At 50.7% G+C, this 12,422-nt stretch overlaps 4 protein-coding genes across 4 annotated transcripts; 2 read left to right on the forward strand and 2 right to left on the reverse strand.

Annotated features, from left to right (window-relative positions):
- Positions 1-1,236: 1,236 nt before the first annotated feature.
- On the forward strand, positions 1,237-3,387 carry BO79DRAFT_22270 (putative cyclin-dependent protein kinase complex component). Its single transcript, XM_025683566.1, has 3 exons — positions 1,237-1,433; positions 1,595-2,956; positions 3,007-3,387. Exons 2-3 carry the CDS (start codon positions 1,634-1,636, stop codon positions 3,298-3,300), a joined length of 1,617 nt encoding a protein of 538 aa, XP_025538646.1. The 5' UTR covers positions 1,237-1,433; positions 1,595-1,633; the 3' UTR covers positions 3,301-3,387.
- Positions 3,388-4,852: 1,465 nt separating this feature from the next.
- Positions 4,853-6,246, forward strand: BO79DRAFT_267268 (uncharacterized protein; the record flags this gene model as incomplete). The annotated part of the gene is made up of 2 exons (XM_025687036.1): positions 4,853-5,298; positions 5,355-6,246. 2 exons carry the CDS (start codon positions 4,853-4,855, stop codon positions 6,244-6,246), a joined length of 1,338 nt encoding a protein of 445 aa, XP_025538647.1.
- Positions 6,247-6,807: 561 nt separating this feature from the next.
- On the reverse strand, positions 6,808-8,963 carry BO79DRAFT_245964 (uncharacterized protein; the record flags this gene model as incomplete). The annotated part of the gene is made up of 8 exons (XM_025685515.1): positions 6,808-6,824; positions 6,877-6,964; positions 7,014-7,158; positions 7,212-7,337; positions 7,393-7,441; positions 7,490-7,647; positions 7,729-8,750; positions 8,892-8,963. The coding sequence occupies 8 exons, from the start codon at positions 8,961-8,963 to the stop codon at positions 6,808-6,810; spliced, it is 1,677 nt and encodes a 558-aa protein (XP_025538648.1).
- Positions 8,964-10,017: 1,054 nt separating this feature from the next.
- Positions 10,018-12,034, reverse strand: BO79DRAFT_196461 (Ulp1 protease family protein). The gene is made up of 7 exons (XM_025681205.1): positions 11,567-12,034; positions 11,448-11,475; positions 11,360-11,374; positions 11,227-11,276; positions 11,137-11,156; positions 10,523-11,074; positions 10,018-10,462 (listed from the first exon to the last, which is right to left on the reverse strand). Exons 1-7 carry the CDS (start codon positions 11,621-11,623, stop codon positions 10,408-10,410), a joined length of 777 nt encoding a protein of 258 aa, XP_025538649.1. The 5' UTR covers positions 11,624-12,034; the 3' UTR covers positions 10,018-10,407.
- Positions 12,035-12,422: the final 388 nt, after the last annotated feature.

Genomic DNA, 12,422 nt, shown 5'->3' on the forward strand with positions numbered 1-12,422 from the left:
ACATCATCTAGACTAAATACCACTACGGAGCAGCGTTAGATTAATAGCTTCCCCGCTGCTTACCCACAGATCGAACTTGAGAGCCATCAACTAATTACTTGTAATACTTACTGTCTAAGGAACTGCTAGCTTGGAATTAAGGGGGCCAGGCCAAGATAGATGGTAGGTCAATGACGGCTGCCATTGCCTCCAGAGCGTCTGGAGCCGCCACCAATCAGTCGGCGCTGCTGGACACCTGCGCGGCAGAGGAGCCGCCATTCGCCCATTGCATCCCCCCAAGCAGAGGATGATCCTAAATGCGACTATCTGGTTTAGGCCTGAACAGTGAGTCGGGTGAGGGTGTGCGTCTCCTTCTTTTCTTAGTCGCAGTCTCGCCTTATCCTTCTTCTGGGGATGATAGATAGATAATAATCAATCAGTCACAATATTACTCCGTAGTTATCAGGTAAGTAGTAGGTAGTTGGTGAAGATAAGCAGGTATTAAGAGTGGCTGTTGATGCGATCTCATGACGACAGGGCTTCCTCATTCTGCGCGGTCGGTAAGGTGACTTTGCTTGATATCGCTGCAAGGAACCTTCATGGGGAGACCCTGCTGTACCAATCAGTAAGGATGTCTCCGGTGCAGCCTGGACCCGAGTAGATCCAGTCGAACAGTTAGTGATACCCGGTAGGTCGATAGCCAGTAAGTACGTTGGAAAATCAAAGATGATGGATCATCTCATGGTATCATATCTTCGTCAGGTCGCATTCTTGCTCTGTCTCAACCCTGTCAGGAGAACCTTCCAGGTCTCAATGTACTATACTCGTCTTTATTCGTCTTGCTTCTCCTGCCATTTGATCAATCAACTTGGGGGGTAGGGGATGTAGAGGGTGTGGATGTTGGTAACATGGGCAAAGGTGGATGGGAGATGATTGACTGGGCGATGGCCGGGTGTGGATCCCCCAACCTTGCCGGGGACGAGAGTCTCTTGTTCCCTTCCTGCATCATCCATCCATCCATTCCCTCACCCCAAATCCACCTTTCCCATCCTTCTCCGCCACCCTAATCCCCATTCCCCTTATCCTCCGTTCCCCTCAGTCCGGTTTGTTTCTATAACCTGATAGTGCTCTCCGTGCCTGTCTGCTCATCCCTCCTCCTCATTCCTCCCCCATCTCGCCCCGGATTGTTCTGTCCTGTCCTGTCCTGTCCTGTCCCTCGCTGATTCATCGCAATGGACCATCCCATTGCTGTCTATCGCTTGTGATTCCCTTCCCGCTTCAGGCTTGGGTCGGGTTCACGTTTAACTGCTTGCTCCTACTACTCTTACTCACTCTTGTAGCTACTACATACACACCCTCCCCTCCCCAGGTGCTCTGACCCTCCACGCCACGATCTTCCAGATCCAGACTGTCCTCCATTCTTGGATCATTGACTGAACCTAATCATCCTGCCGGTATCTCTCCATTCCCCTCTCGCCGTCTGGTGCTTTGTCCCTCTTGCGATGCCTTACGGAGGAATCTGTTCCTTGTTTGGCCTTCCCCCAATAACATGACCCCTCATCACTGGTCTTCAAAGTAATCGCTGACTTTCGGCCGCCGGCCCTGTACCGAGTAGAAGCACCCGCGTCTGACCTCTAAACCCGTCGGCTCTGATATGGGATCGGTCGTCGTAAACCATCCGCGATCGGATTATATGGATACCTCCTACAACATGTTGGGAGGCGCCATCACTTCCTCAGAATCAGTGTATCGGTCCTCGACTCATCAGCAGCCCTCTCACCACCCTTCGTCACACCTGGAGTCCGGGAGCTCTAGGTCGGCCTCGTCCAATACCACCCCCACCTCATCCACAGCCCCGCCGTCAACCTCCGCCGCCGGCTCTACTCGCCTCCCCTCCCACCCAATCCATGATGTACCGGCCTACATCAGTCGGCCCTCTCAACCCAGTTCCCAACCATCCACGCGAGCGTCCTCTGCCACTCCGGGATCCGTCTACACTCATCCTCCATCAGCCTCAATGACCTCTACCACCTCCCACCATCCATCGCGCCCGGGCTCCGCTTCTCATCCTGCAGCACATTCATCTTCTCATCACACTGGTGGCAGCCATGCAACAACAACAGCAACGGTACCAACCTCGGCACCGCATATGGGGAGTCAGTCCTCTCCAGCTTCACCTCAGCTAAGACCGACCTTTCAGTCCCTCCGCTCCCTGGGCGGGTCGGAGGCCAACTCTCCGAGTCGGATCAAAGTCCGTGATTTGTCACACATTCAAAGCTTTGCCAGTGAAGAGTTCCTCGCGCAGAGGGATCAGGCACCCGGGCAGTGGGCCCAAGAGCGCCAGTACGAGATTAGTTCCATGCCGGTCACGGACATAATCGAGATGGTTGCTGGACTGCTGATGAAAATCACAACGACGAATGACCTGCATCACGAGTCGGTTCATCGACACATTCCTCCCCCGGATGGCACCACCACTCTGAGCTCGCAAGCTACCAGTGTGCTTGCATTTCACGGCAAAAATGTGCCCAGCATCAGTATTCTCAGCTATCTGACAAGGATACACAAGTACTGTCCTACAACGTATGAGGTCTTTCTCAGTCTGCTGGTATATTTTGATCGCATGACGGAACTGGTCAACAAGGGCCAGCTCGACCGGTTACGACGTCGCTGGGATGGCACGTCTACCGTGCCAAGTGGCAACAGTTCACGGCCATCGTCGGCTGAGCGGTCGTCGACACATGCGACACAAGCCTCGCCGTTGGTAACCCCGCCATCGTCGTCGGGAATCGCAGCCCAAGACCCGTCCAGTCCGTCGTCCATATCGCCCTCTCTCCAACCACAGGAGGATGAGGATCAGTTCTCCCACTTTTTCGTTGTTGATAGTTTCAACATTCACCGGCTAGTTATCGCAGGCGTAACTTGTGCCAGTAAATTCTTCTCGGACGTATTTTACACTAATTCTCGATATGCAAAGGTGGCTCCTCATGTCATATTATTAGACGATGATCTCTAACTCGTTTACAGGTTGGCGGACTGCCGTTGGTTGAGCTCAACCACCTTGAACTTCAATTCTTACTCTTGAACGACTTCCGCCTATCGATTCCTGTTGAAGAGCTTGAAGCGTACGGGACGATGCTTGTGGAGTTCTATGCGAGAGAGATTGTCGCACAGCAACAACAGCAACTATCTCAGGCGATTCCCCGCTCGATAAATCCCTCTGCGGCAGCGGAAACTCCGTCGGAGGGAATGTATATGCGCACGCGCGAGAAGCAGCGGTCTGACGAGCAGGAAGTCCGCCAAACGCCTACTCCGCCTTAGGCTCTGGGTATATCCCAATCAGAAGTGATGGGATTTTCTGGGCGTGCGGCCCTGTTGCAAGTTCCTCCGTTGGCACCCTGTCTGTCCTCTTGGCACATATGTTAGCACTGTCCTTTCCACACATGGTTCGGCCTTCCATATTTCTTATAGATTATACGCTCGGCACTCTGGCTCATGATTCAACGTTCTATAACCTTGGTGCTTATTCTTCTTGTCTTTCATGTATGCCTCTGTGTACACAATTTCCGCTTTGCATTTTGTCTATTTCTCAACATTGGCCGGCGTTTCGGGGTTCACTGTTTGTTAACTGACTTGTCGGAGGGATGCTCCGGGTTTCTGGCTATAAATTCCTCTACAGGAGTTCTCGTCCATTGTACCTACGCTTTATTTGTCTATCGGCCGCACCCAACTGGCCTTGATCTTGTCAGCGCGCGGAGCGAGTAATGAAGTATTGAGTAGTTTACTGCAAACCTGATGACTGCATATGGAGTTCTTGGAAGTGGCAAAGATGAAGTCGAGGTGCTGTGTACCCACCGACCCAGTGGTATGGGAAGTTAATCTCGGCGCTAAGACGTAGAGCGTCGTGCCTGTCGGCAATCCTGTCAGGAAGTGGATATTACATCACCAGCGCTGATCAAGACATCACCATGATTCAGAACCAGCTTACCCTAGACTTGGCTCGAAACTCGGAGATTCCACTCCAGATGGGACAAACTGGAGAAGACCAAGGGGCTAATTCCCCGCGGGACAATGGCATAGCATACCAACGATGTATGCATACATCATGATCTGCGTCCGGAACCGCCAAGGCGTGATTGCAATATTCAACATCCGCATCTCCCTCTTAATACAAACAGAGAAGAATGAACCGTTTCCAGAGGACATCCGCGGTCTTATATGATTCAAGTATTAATTAGTACGTATCTGCATCTTCTATAACTAGTACGGGTCGGTTCCGGGAGGGAATGCATAGATACTGGCCCGACATGCCTAATAGCATGGCTGGAATGCAGTAGTGGACCGGAAACGGGCCGACCCTACAATAAGAAACTGGCCGGACCAGCGAAAGCGGGTGACAAAGGGCATTGTTGATTGTTATTGAGTGTTCTGGGGTGTGTCAATTTTGACGGGGTCGTCAACTTATCAGATATTCTTAGGAAGTCTTGTGTTACCAGTGAAATATGTCCCCCGATCGACATTATAGCATACAGCTGTATGGTCTGGAGAATGGACGAATTCACTCTCATCGCCTAATTCGTGGCTGTCCTCAGGACATACTTACTGAGGAAGCCTGCTTTCATCGTTTGACTCTGCATTGAGATAGTATATCCTCCCTACGGAGATTATATCCGTAGCCATGAGGTTGAGTATAAAGATGTATAAGGTTTCCTTGTTTTCCAGGATGCAATATCACCATCATTCTATATCCTATCAAGCAATTGCAATCCAATTGAAGCTATTCATCCCATAGCATCTATCTTCACTACTTCCAAAACTATCCAGTCCATCCACAAGAATATACAGAACATCTCAAGACTAAACCACCACCACCATGGTCCGCCAAACAACCTGGCTACTGCCTCTCCTACTCCTCCAGGCCCTCCCCTTCGCCGTGACGCGTCCTACAGCCGTGAACGTGGACGTGCAAGTGCCCGATGCAGACGCCTGTGCCGATGGTCAGGACTGCACTATGAACATCCACGGCGGGAAGGATGACGATGATGATGATGATGATGACGATGACAACAACGATATCACGGACCAAGTTCGTCATAAACATCATCATAAAGACCAGGGTGATGATGATGACGATGATGATGGTGACTGGGATAGCGATAGCGATAGCGACAGTGACAGCGACGACGACTCCGATTCTGACTCTGATTCTGATTCTGATGATGATGACGATGAAGATGACCACCACCACGGCAACGGCTGCGACAACAACAACAACGACAACGACGTGCAAACCATCACCATCACGACCATTGAGCCGGGGTAAGACACCTCTAATGTTATCCCCAAGACTAAAACCAAAACTAATGGAATACCAGCCCAACGCAAGTAATCACGGTGACCACCACAACCACCGAATCCAACACCGCCGGCCTCATCCCACCACCAACCGACTGTCCAGCCACAACAACAGCGACAGCAACAGAAACCACAACAGAAACAGCAACAATCTCAATCCCCGGCCCAGCCATCACCTCGACTACAACCGCAACAGCAATCCAAACAGCAACAGTGACAGAAACCGAATCAGATGTCATCACTGCCACTATCACCGATACATCCACCATCACTCAACCCCCAGTGACCACTACAGAAACACAGACACACACAGCGGTATCCACAACGACAGACACCGTCTCCTTTACCATCATACACACAGATACGATTACTCTTCCCGGACCGACTATTACCGAGACGGATGTTTTGACTGCTACTGCTACTATTACTGAGACGGATACGGATACTGTGACACTCCCTGCGGAGACGGTGACAGCGACAGAGACGGATGTTTCTGTATCGACTATAACCCTCCCTGCCTCAACAGTGACTGCCACAGCAACAACAACAGTGACAGACACAACAACCTGCCCCACCGATACCCCCGGCGGTGACGACGGCGACGACGGCGATGACAACAACACCTCCAGTGGTAACGACTACGGCCAATGCACCGACCCCAGCATCTCATACCAATACGGCCTAGACGGACGGACCGAATGGAGTTTCATCACGAACAACCAAGTGGATTTCGAGCACGGGAGTTCCACGACCATCGATACCTTGATGAACTTTGTGTGTAATCGGTTGATTAGTCCGTGTAATGCGCCGCAGGAGACCGTTGATGCGTGCTATGCGGCGGAGGATCAGGTGAATAGTAGTGGGCTTGTTGGGGAGGATGCGGCGGATTTGTGGAATGAGTTGATGGCTTAGTTTGTCTATTTCATTCTTTGGTTTATCCATCTACTAGGAGAATGGATGAGGCGTGGAGTTTGTTGTTTGTGTTGCATTTGTTGCATTGTTTGATTGATCTTGTTTGTTGACTTGGTATTTTCTATCATGCTTTATGCTGTTCTTGGATTGGTGCATCTTATTGTCTGCATTAGGGTTGCTGCATACTTGGTTAAGTTCTTAATACATCTGCTCACCACTCAGTCACTGAAGTCATTCCACCAACTACAACTACAATTTCTGCTCTACACTGAACACTGATGGAACAGCAATGACGATCCATTCCAGAAAAAAGAAGCAGCAAACTAGAGACAGGAATTCCTGCTCGTCAACACCAACAAAAGAAATGAATAGGAAAAAAACAAAAGTCAATAACACCAAACGCCCGGGCCATATGAAATGAACAAAAGAAAGATAATAATGAACCGTGACCCAACGCCATAAACCCAAGCAAATGTGCCATGATGCCATGGTCTTTGAACTATCTACTAACAATACCACCCCACTTCACTCCCCTTGGACTCAGTCCAGCTATCCTCCTGATCAACAATCTCCCTGATCTAATTCATTCATTAGCTTCTTCATCTTCAATCATCCCAAGCAGCTGCTTACCTCCAACCTCTCCGTCACCAGCCACCAAACTCAACCCAAGACGAAATATTCCCTCCCAGTACATCCGCATGATTGGGTAATATTCCGTCTACCTTTTCAGTTAGTATATACTAATCTATACTGGAAGTAACACATACCTTCTTTCGCTTCCGGTGAAGCGTAATTAGCCGCCCGGTGTAGCTCCATCGGTTGTCGTCGCGTCGTCGTCGTCGTCGTCGTCGTTGATTGTCGTCTGTCGAAGGAGGCGTCGATATTGTCGTATTGTCGATGGCCCACCACCATCTACATGCTGTTAGCTTCTCTTCTCTACTCTATGTCAATAAGGAGCTACTTACCCCCCAATCGGCCTCCGGCGAATCGGTGTCGTCGTTGTCGTTGTCTTGTCGATGTCGCTGTCGCTGGTCGGTCGGTCGTCGTTCGGCATCGTCTCGTCTCGTCCGTCTCGTCTCGTTCGTCGGGAGCTACAACGGGTTGCTGACGCTCCGAGTAAGGGACTACGACTTAAACCCTGCGTACAGGTGTGCGTCATTACCCCTCGTGGTTAGGGAACCCTCGCTCCAGAATCCTATACAATCGTCAGTATTCGCTCCACTCTCCCTGGTGACAGACATACCTCTCTTCGGTGCATAATGCGCCACCAATACCACAGCAGGATACACGCCAGCATCTGCTACCCGATCAGCATAACCTGGATGGTCTGTTTCCCCCAAAACAGACCAGAGCCAGTCCAGAACAGACGCTGACAAAGGAAAAGCGAGAATGAAAGGACGACTGAAGAAAGTCAAGGAGACAAACGAATGTGGGTAGAGAAGGGTAAAATGAGTGACAGGAGCGGGGAGGACAACGACTCACAGCCGGAATCCACCACGTTGCCGGACCTTCTCTCTCAGCATGTTCCAAGCCAAGAAGACAGTGGCCGGACCCCAGCCTGGCCTCCTGGCAGCAATGCTAGCCAGGCGCTGGTACTGGCATCCGTCACGTCCACACGGCTCCGAGGCAGAGTGGATGTCAAGCATCACATATGAGTCTGAACCCCAGTATGTGGTGTACTTTTCCATCTCACCCTCCTCGTCTGGCTCCGCACGAGGAGTGACTTTCCAACCCTGAAGGTGACCCATGGCCGCCAGCGGGGCCGGAAAGACATGCTCGCGCCGAACTATCCAACAGGACACAGGGATGACGGTGTCCTCTCCGAAACGAACCGACTTCACGGACTTGGCCTTACGTTCACCTGCCCCAGCCTTGACCAGAGCAGGCTTAGCAAGAACCTCGTCGATCCGCCTGAGCGCTCTTCGAGTTCGAGCCGCCATATGTGGGCTGCGAATAGCCCGGTCGGACGGACCAGAGGCTCGTTCGACTCGGGGGGAAGGGCGGGTTGTCGACCGGTGTCCCTCGGGGGACTTCTTGTGCCCCTCGACCTTGGGTGTAGCAGCCCAAGGCCGAGAGCGTGCCTGTCGAGAAGCCCGCCTTTCCTCCAAGCGAGAGGAAAGGACGGAGCCTGTTAGCGAACGCCCTGCCCCAGTGGCAGCTGGGACAGGTGGGGAAGCAGGGGAAGGAGTGGATGGTCTCACGGAGACCGGCAGTTGCGAGCCCTGTCGCAACTGGGCAAAAGAACGGACGTCAGGCGAAGCTGACTTGCGGGGGAGGGAACGGACACCAGTCGAGACTGGCAGGAGAGAGCGGACGACAGTTCGGGGGGACGAGGCTGTCTGGAAGGAGCGGGAAGAGGTGATCTCGTAGTTCCGGCGAAAGACGAAGCGCGCCGTGTGTGCCGTGGGAAACGAAAGGAATGGCGCACTCGACTTGAACCGGTCGGCTACGGGAGCCTTCTTGTAGGGCAACCCAGGTATCCAGAGGTGAGTCATCTGGAATACCTGGTCAAAAAACGGATAAGAAGGGTAAGGGGAAGGCGAGGTGGAAGAAAAGAAAGGTACAAGGCAGCGGAAGCAGAAGCTATAAAAGCTGAGCTAAACACGAATGGGCTTGAGGGGACGCAAAGTGATAAATCACAGTACTAGCATCAAGGGACCAAACGGTGTGAGGAGGGAAGAGAAGAGAAGAGAGAGGGCCGGGGGGGAGAGGGCCATTATGTACTGGGGGGATTTACTGTCGAGGCAGGTACTCTTCATGAGCAGGAAGCAGAAGGAACGCTGTACAGAAAAGGTAGGAACAGCTCGTTGCCATGGTAGAATGCCAGCGAACGGCGACAATGACCACGATATAGGAAGGACCATACGAGGGAACAACAGACCGTTACCATGCAACGGGTCTCCTCCTGGAGGAGAAGGTAGGAAGTGCTCTGTATAGAGACTCTGGAAGCTCACGGGGTAGAGCCAGAAGCAGCACGACGACTATACCATCCTCCCGGTTACATGATATACCTACATAGGGCACGCACAGCAACATGTCAAGCCAAGTCAAGCCAAGCTCATGTCAAAGCAGTTGGCGTCAATCCCGCGTGTGTAGATCATCAGCCCTATGGTGGAGACAGCCCACTTCATTCGCTACTCCAGATTCATGAGTCTGATGTAAGGAAGGAACGTGTTTCCTGGGAGACAGGGTGGGAGGAGGTAGTGAGTGAGAAGGAAGGAAGGAGGATGTGAGGGGGAAGGGTAAACAAGCTACCTTAGGAGATGGGTATGGCTGTCTGGGTGGGCAGTTTTTATGGTATCATGGTGTAGTAGTGAGTATAGGGTGGAGTATCTAGGGTTGGGAGATTCCATATTAGTAGTAGTTTGACCGTAGCGGTGCGATTTCATGAAAACCGTTGGCTGCGCGTTCATTTTCAAGTTATTTTTATAATAGTAAATCAACATGAGAAATGGAGTGGCAATGTCAAACTACTGTTGATATTAGATGGCTCATAGTAAATGGGAAGTATGAGACTGCTGTGAAGCAGTATGATACGTTAAAGCACTGGCTGCGGTAAACTAAGGCAATTTCTGGAAATCAGAGTGAGAGATGGTTATGTGCTCACAGTACTACTCAGTATATATATCCGTATGCGTGTCTCTTTGGTCAGAGTGGTATAGTATGATATTAACTGAAGAACATGGTAGTTATATATATAGTATTCAAGACATACTAAACAAACCACCACAATAGACATATCAATTCAACCATGGCACAGTAACGTAACTAGTCCATCCAAACACAAACACGCGAGTCGGAAATAATCAGAAACAGTGCTTAAGCTAGAATGCAACAAACTAAAGGCAGCCATCATAGTCGAACGCACGTCTCTCATTACCCCATATCATATCATAACATAAAAATGCAACAATCAATAGGAAATGCTGCCCGAACTAATAACTAGAAGAACAATGATAACACAGCGCAAGTACAGCAGCGACAATACAAGAAGAATGCGTAGCCAGAAGGGCTTCCAAGGCGCTATCACGCCCGAGTTCCCAGCACAACCAAATCAATCCCTCTGGCTTATGTATGCAGTATCCGAGACCTGGTATCAATAACTCCCAATGTACAAACCTTTCCGACGCCGACCCTGACTTGTTCCAATTGATCGTGAAATCATTCGATCCGTGGAGGACTGGTCGACTTCTTGCCAAGGGGGCTTAGACTCGCTCTGCACTTAATTGTCAGTACTAGATCAGGCGAGTCTTTAATATTAGCAATAATCACGTACGATCTTCGTCTTTCGCCCTCCTTCCGGAAGCCTTCAATAATCTTGGCCATTTCCTTGCGTCCCGACCGAGCATCAACCTTGCGCCCACCAAGACTCATGCTGACCTTCTCATTGGCGTTGGCAGTGAGCAATCTCTTCAGTAACAAATGGCGCATGCTCAAACAGACGAACACGCCACAGTCGCTCCCATTCTCTTGTACTGGCGAATCCTCCAAATGAACGTAGTTAATGGGTCGTCCAAGTAATGCCGCGAATTTCATTGTCACCGTCCGGGCTTCCCAGAAATTGCCCGGTGGCAGCGAATCATAGTGAAACGCTATCCCGTCCACAATCGAAATCAATAATAATGACCAGTGTGTGCCTCCCTCTGCTTCCGTGACATTGCGACAATCGTTGATAGGGAGGAAGACATGCGTAGTTCGAGAAAAATCGGGAAGCGCTTCACGCAGAGAATGTGGGTTTGGCGTTTGCAGGATCATGAATGACATGCTCGGTCGAAGGAGGACGATGTTGGAGGACCTATATTGGACGAGAAATTCGTGTTCAAGGTATCTACCATTGTTGATCTAGTGAGCCCCATGGACGGGAACTTTTCAGGTAGGCAGGTAACTTACTCCTCCCAGAAAGAGATGACCTATGATCATGATTCGATTGTTAGCTTCCCATGTAACGGTAGAGTAGATCAATAGTAGCATCTCACGAACATTATCGGTCAGCCAGTCATTCTTCAGCGACTGCATGTCCCCTCGTGTTACTGTATCCGTTTGTTAGAGACCGGGATCAAGGAGGAGTCAAACGGCGGTGGATTTGTATCTTTATTCTGACAGAGTAACGTACATCGGACATCATGATCTATCAAGTTGAAGCATTAGGATTCATCTACATCTCTCAACATGCAGTGTGGAAAGAAAGCGAGAGAACTTACAACTTAGATACGCATCATCTGGGTTCAACTACGCCACGTTTAGTCTGTTTCCCAAGCCGACAAGACCCCGCACATGTCAAGGGCAAAGGACGAGGGACAGAGAACTCCCGTTGACCTACAGTGTCGCCAAATCGTCTCATCCTCCTTTGTAATTTTCCCAAGCCGCCGTCACGCATCGTGTTCACTCCAAGCAGATTATACTGGTCGCTCTGGCCGTCGATCTAATTGTTCGTCCACCGAGGTTCCGAAGTGTCGAGGAATAAGGTTCCGATCACAACCGACAAGGAGGGAGACAGGGCTCGAGAAAGGCTATATATGGGTATCCTTGGGTGATTGCGACAGCCCGCAAGACGAATGAGTAGACGAAGGCCTAGGCAGGGGATGTTGGTATTCGTCTGCCTGGTCCGTGGGTCTCCGTGGGCGGAGGATCAATAGAGACAGGTGGGAATCGGCTGGTCGATACGATCCCCGGCTGTGGTGCTTGGATCACATACGGCAGGACGTCGGGGGTCAACTGCGAAGGGTAGAAAATCAGAGCAAGGGAGATGATGCTAGTTCCAGCAATTGACGAACTGGGGGAAATGGAGACGATGGTCGACGAGCGAAGGTGCAAGTTCCTCGTCGGCCGGCGATCCTCATCAGCCATTCTCAGCCACTCTGGGGAAGGCGCCGCCAGACGTCACCTGTGGCGGTGCGCTCACGTGGTTCAGCCCTGTTACGATAGCCTATTTTCTTATTCCACTAAGGATATTGAAGATGCATAGATTGTTGGGTAAACATGGGTTCTATATATGAAGAATAATATTGTAAGAGGCACACGCTAAGCAATTCATTCACTTCAAGCAAGGGGTATCTAAAAGTACATCTTAACATCTTTCGTCCGACGCAACAATTGTCAGGAAAGTAATATCAAACTCTCCTGGAGCACACATGGTCACCGATCTTCCATCCAGTCAGTCCGGAGATTCAACATTC

This window comes from Aspergillus costaricaensis, assembly GCF_003184835.1.
Source record: "Aspergillus costaricaensis CBS 115574 unplaced genomic scaffold BO79scaffold_19, whole genome shotgun sequence".
NCBI lineage: Eukaryota > Fungi > Ascomycota > Eurotiomycetes > Eurotiales > Aspergillaceae > Aspergillus > Aspergillus costaricensis.

Coding starts and splice junctions, on each gene's coding strand:
- BO79DRAFT_22270 (XM_025683566.1), top strand. CDS start 1,634: ATGGGATCGGTCGTCGTAAACCATCCGCGATCGGATTATATGGATACC. Junction 2,957..3,006: donor CTAATTCTCGATATGCAAAG/GTGGCTCCTCAT, acceptor ACTCGTTTACAG/GTTGGCGGACTGCCGTTGGT.
- BO79DRAFT_196461 (XM_025681205.1), bottom strand. CDS start 11,623: ATGCGTGACGGCGGCTTGGGAAAATTACAAAGGAGGATGAGACGATTT. Junction 11,157..11,226: donor ATGACTGGCTGACCGATAAT/GTTCGTGAGATG, acceptor TCATGATCATAG/GTCATCTCTTTCTGGGAGGA. Junction 10,463..10,522: donor GAGGGCGAAAGACGAAGATC/GTACGTGATTAT, acceptor AATTAAGTGCAG/AGCGAGTCTAAGCCCCCTTG.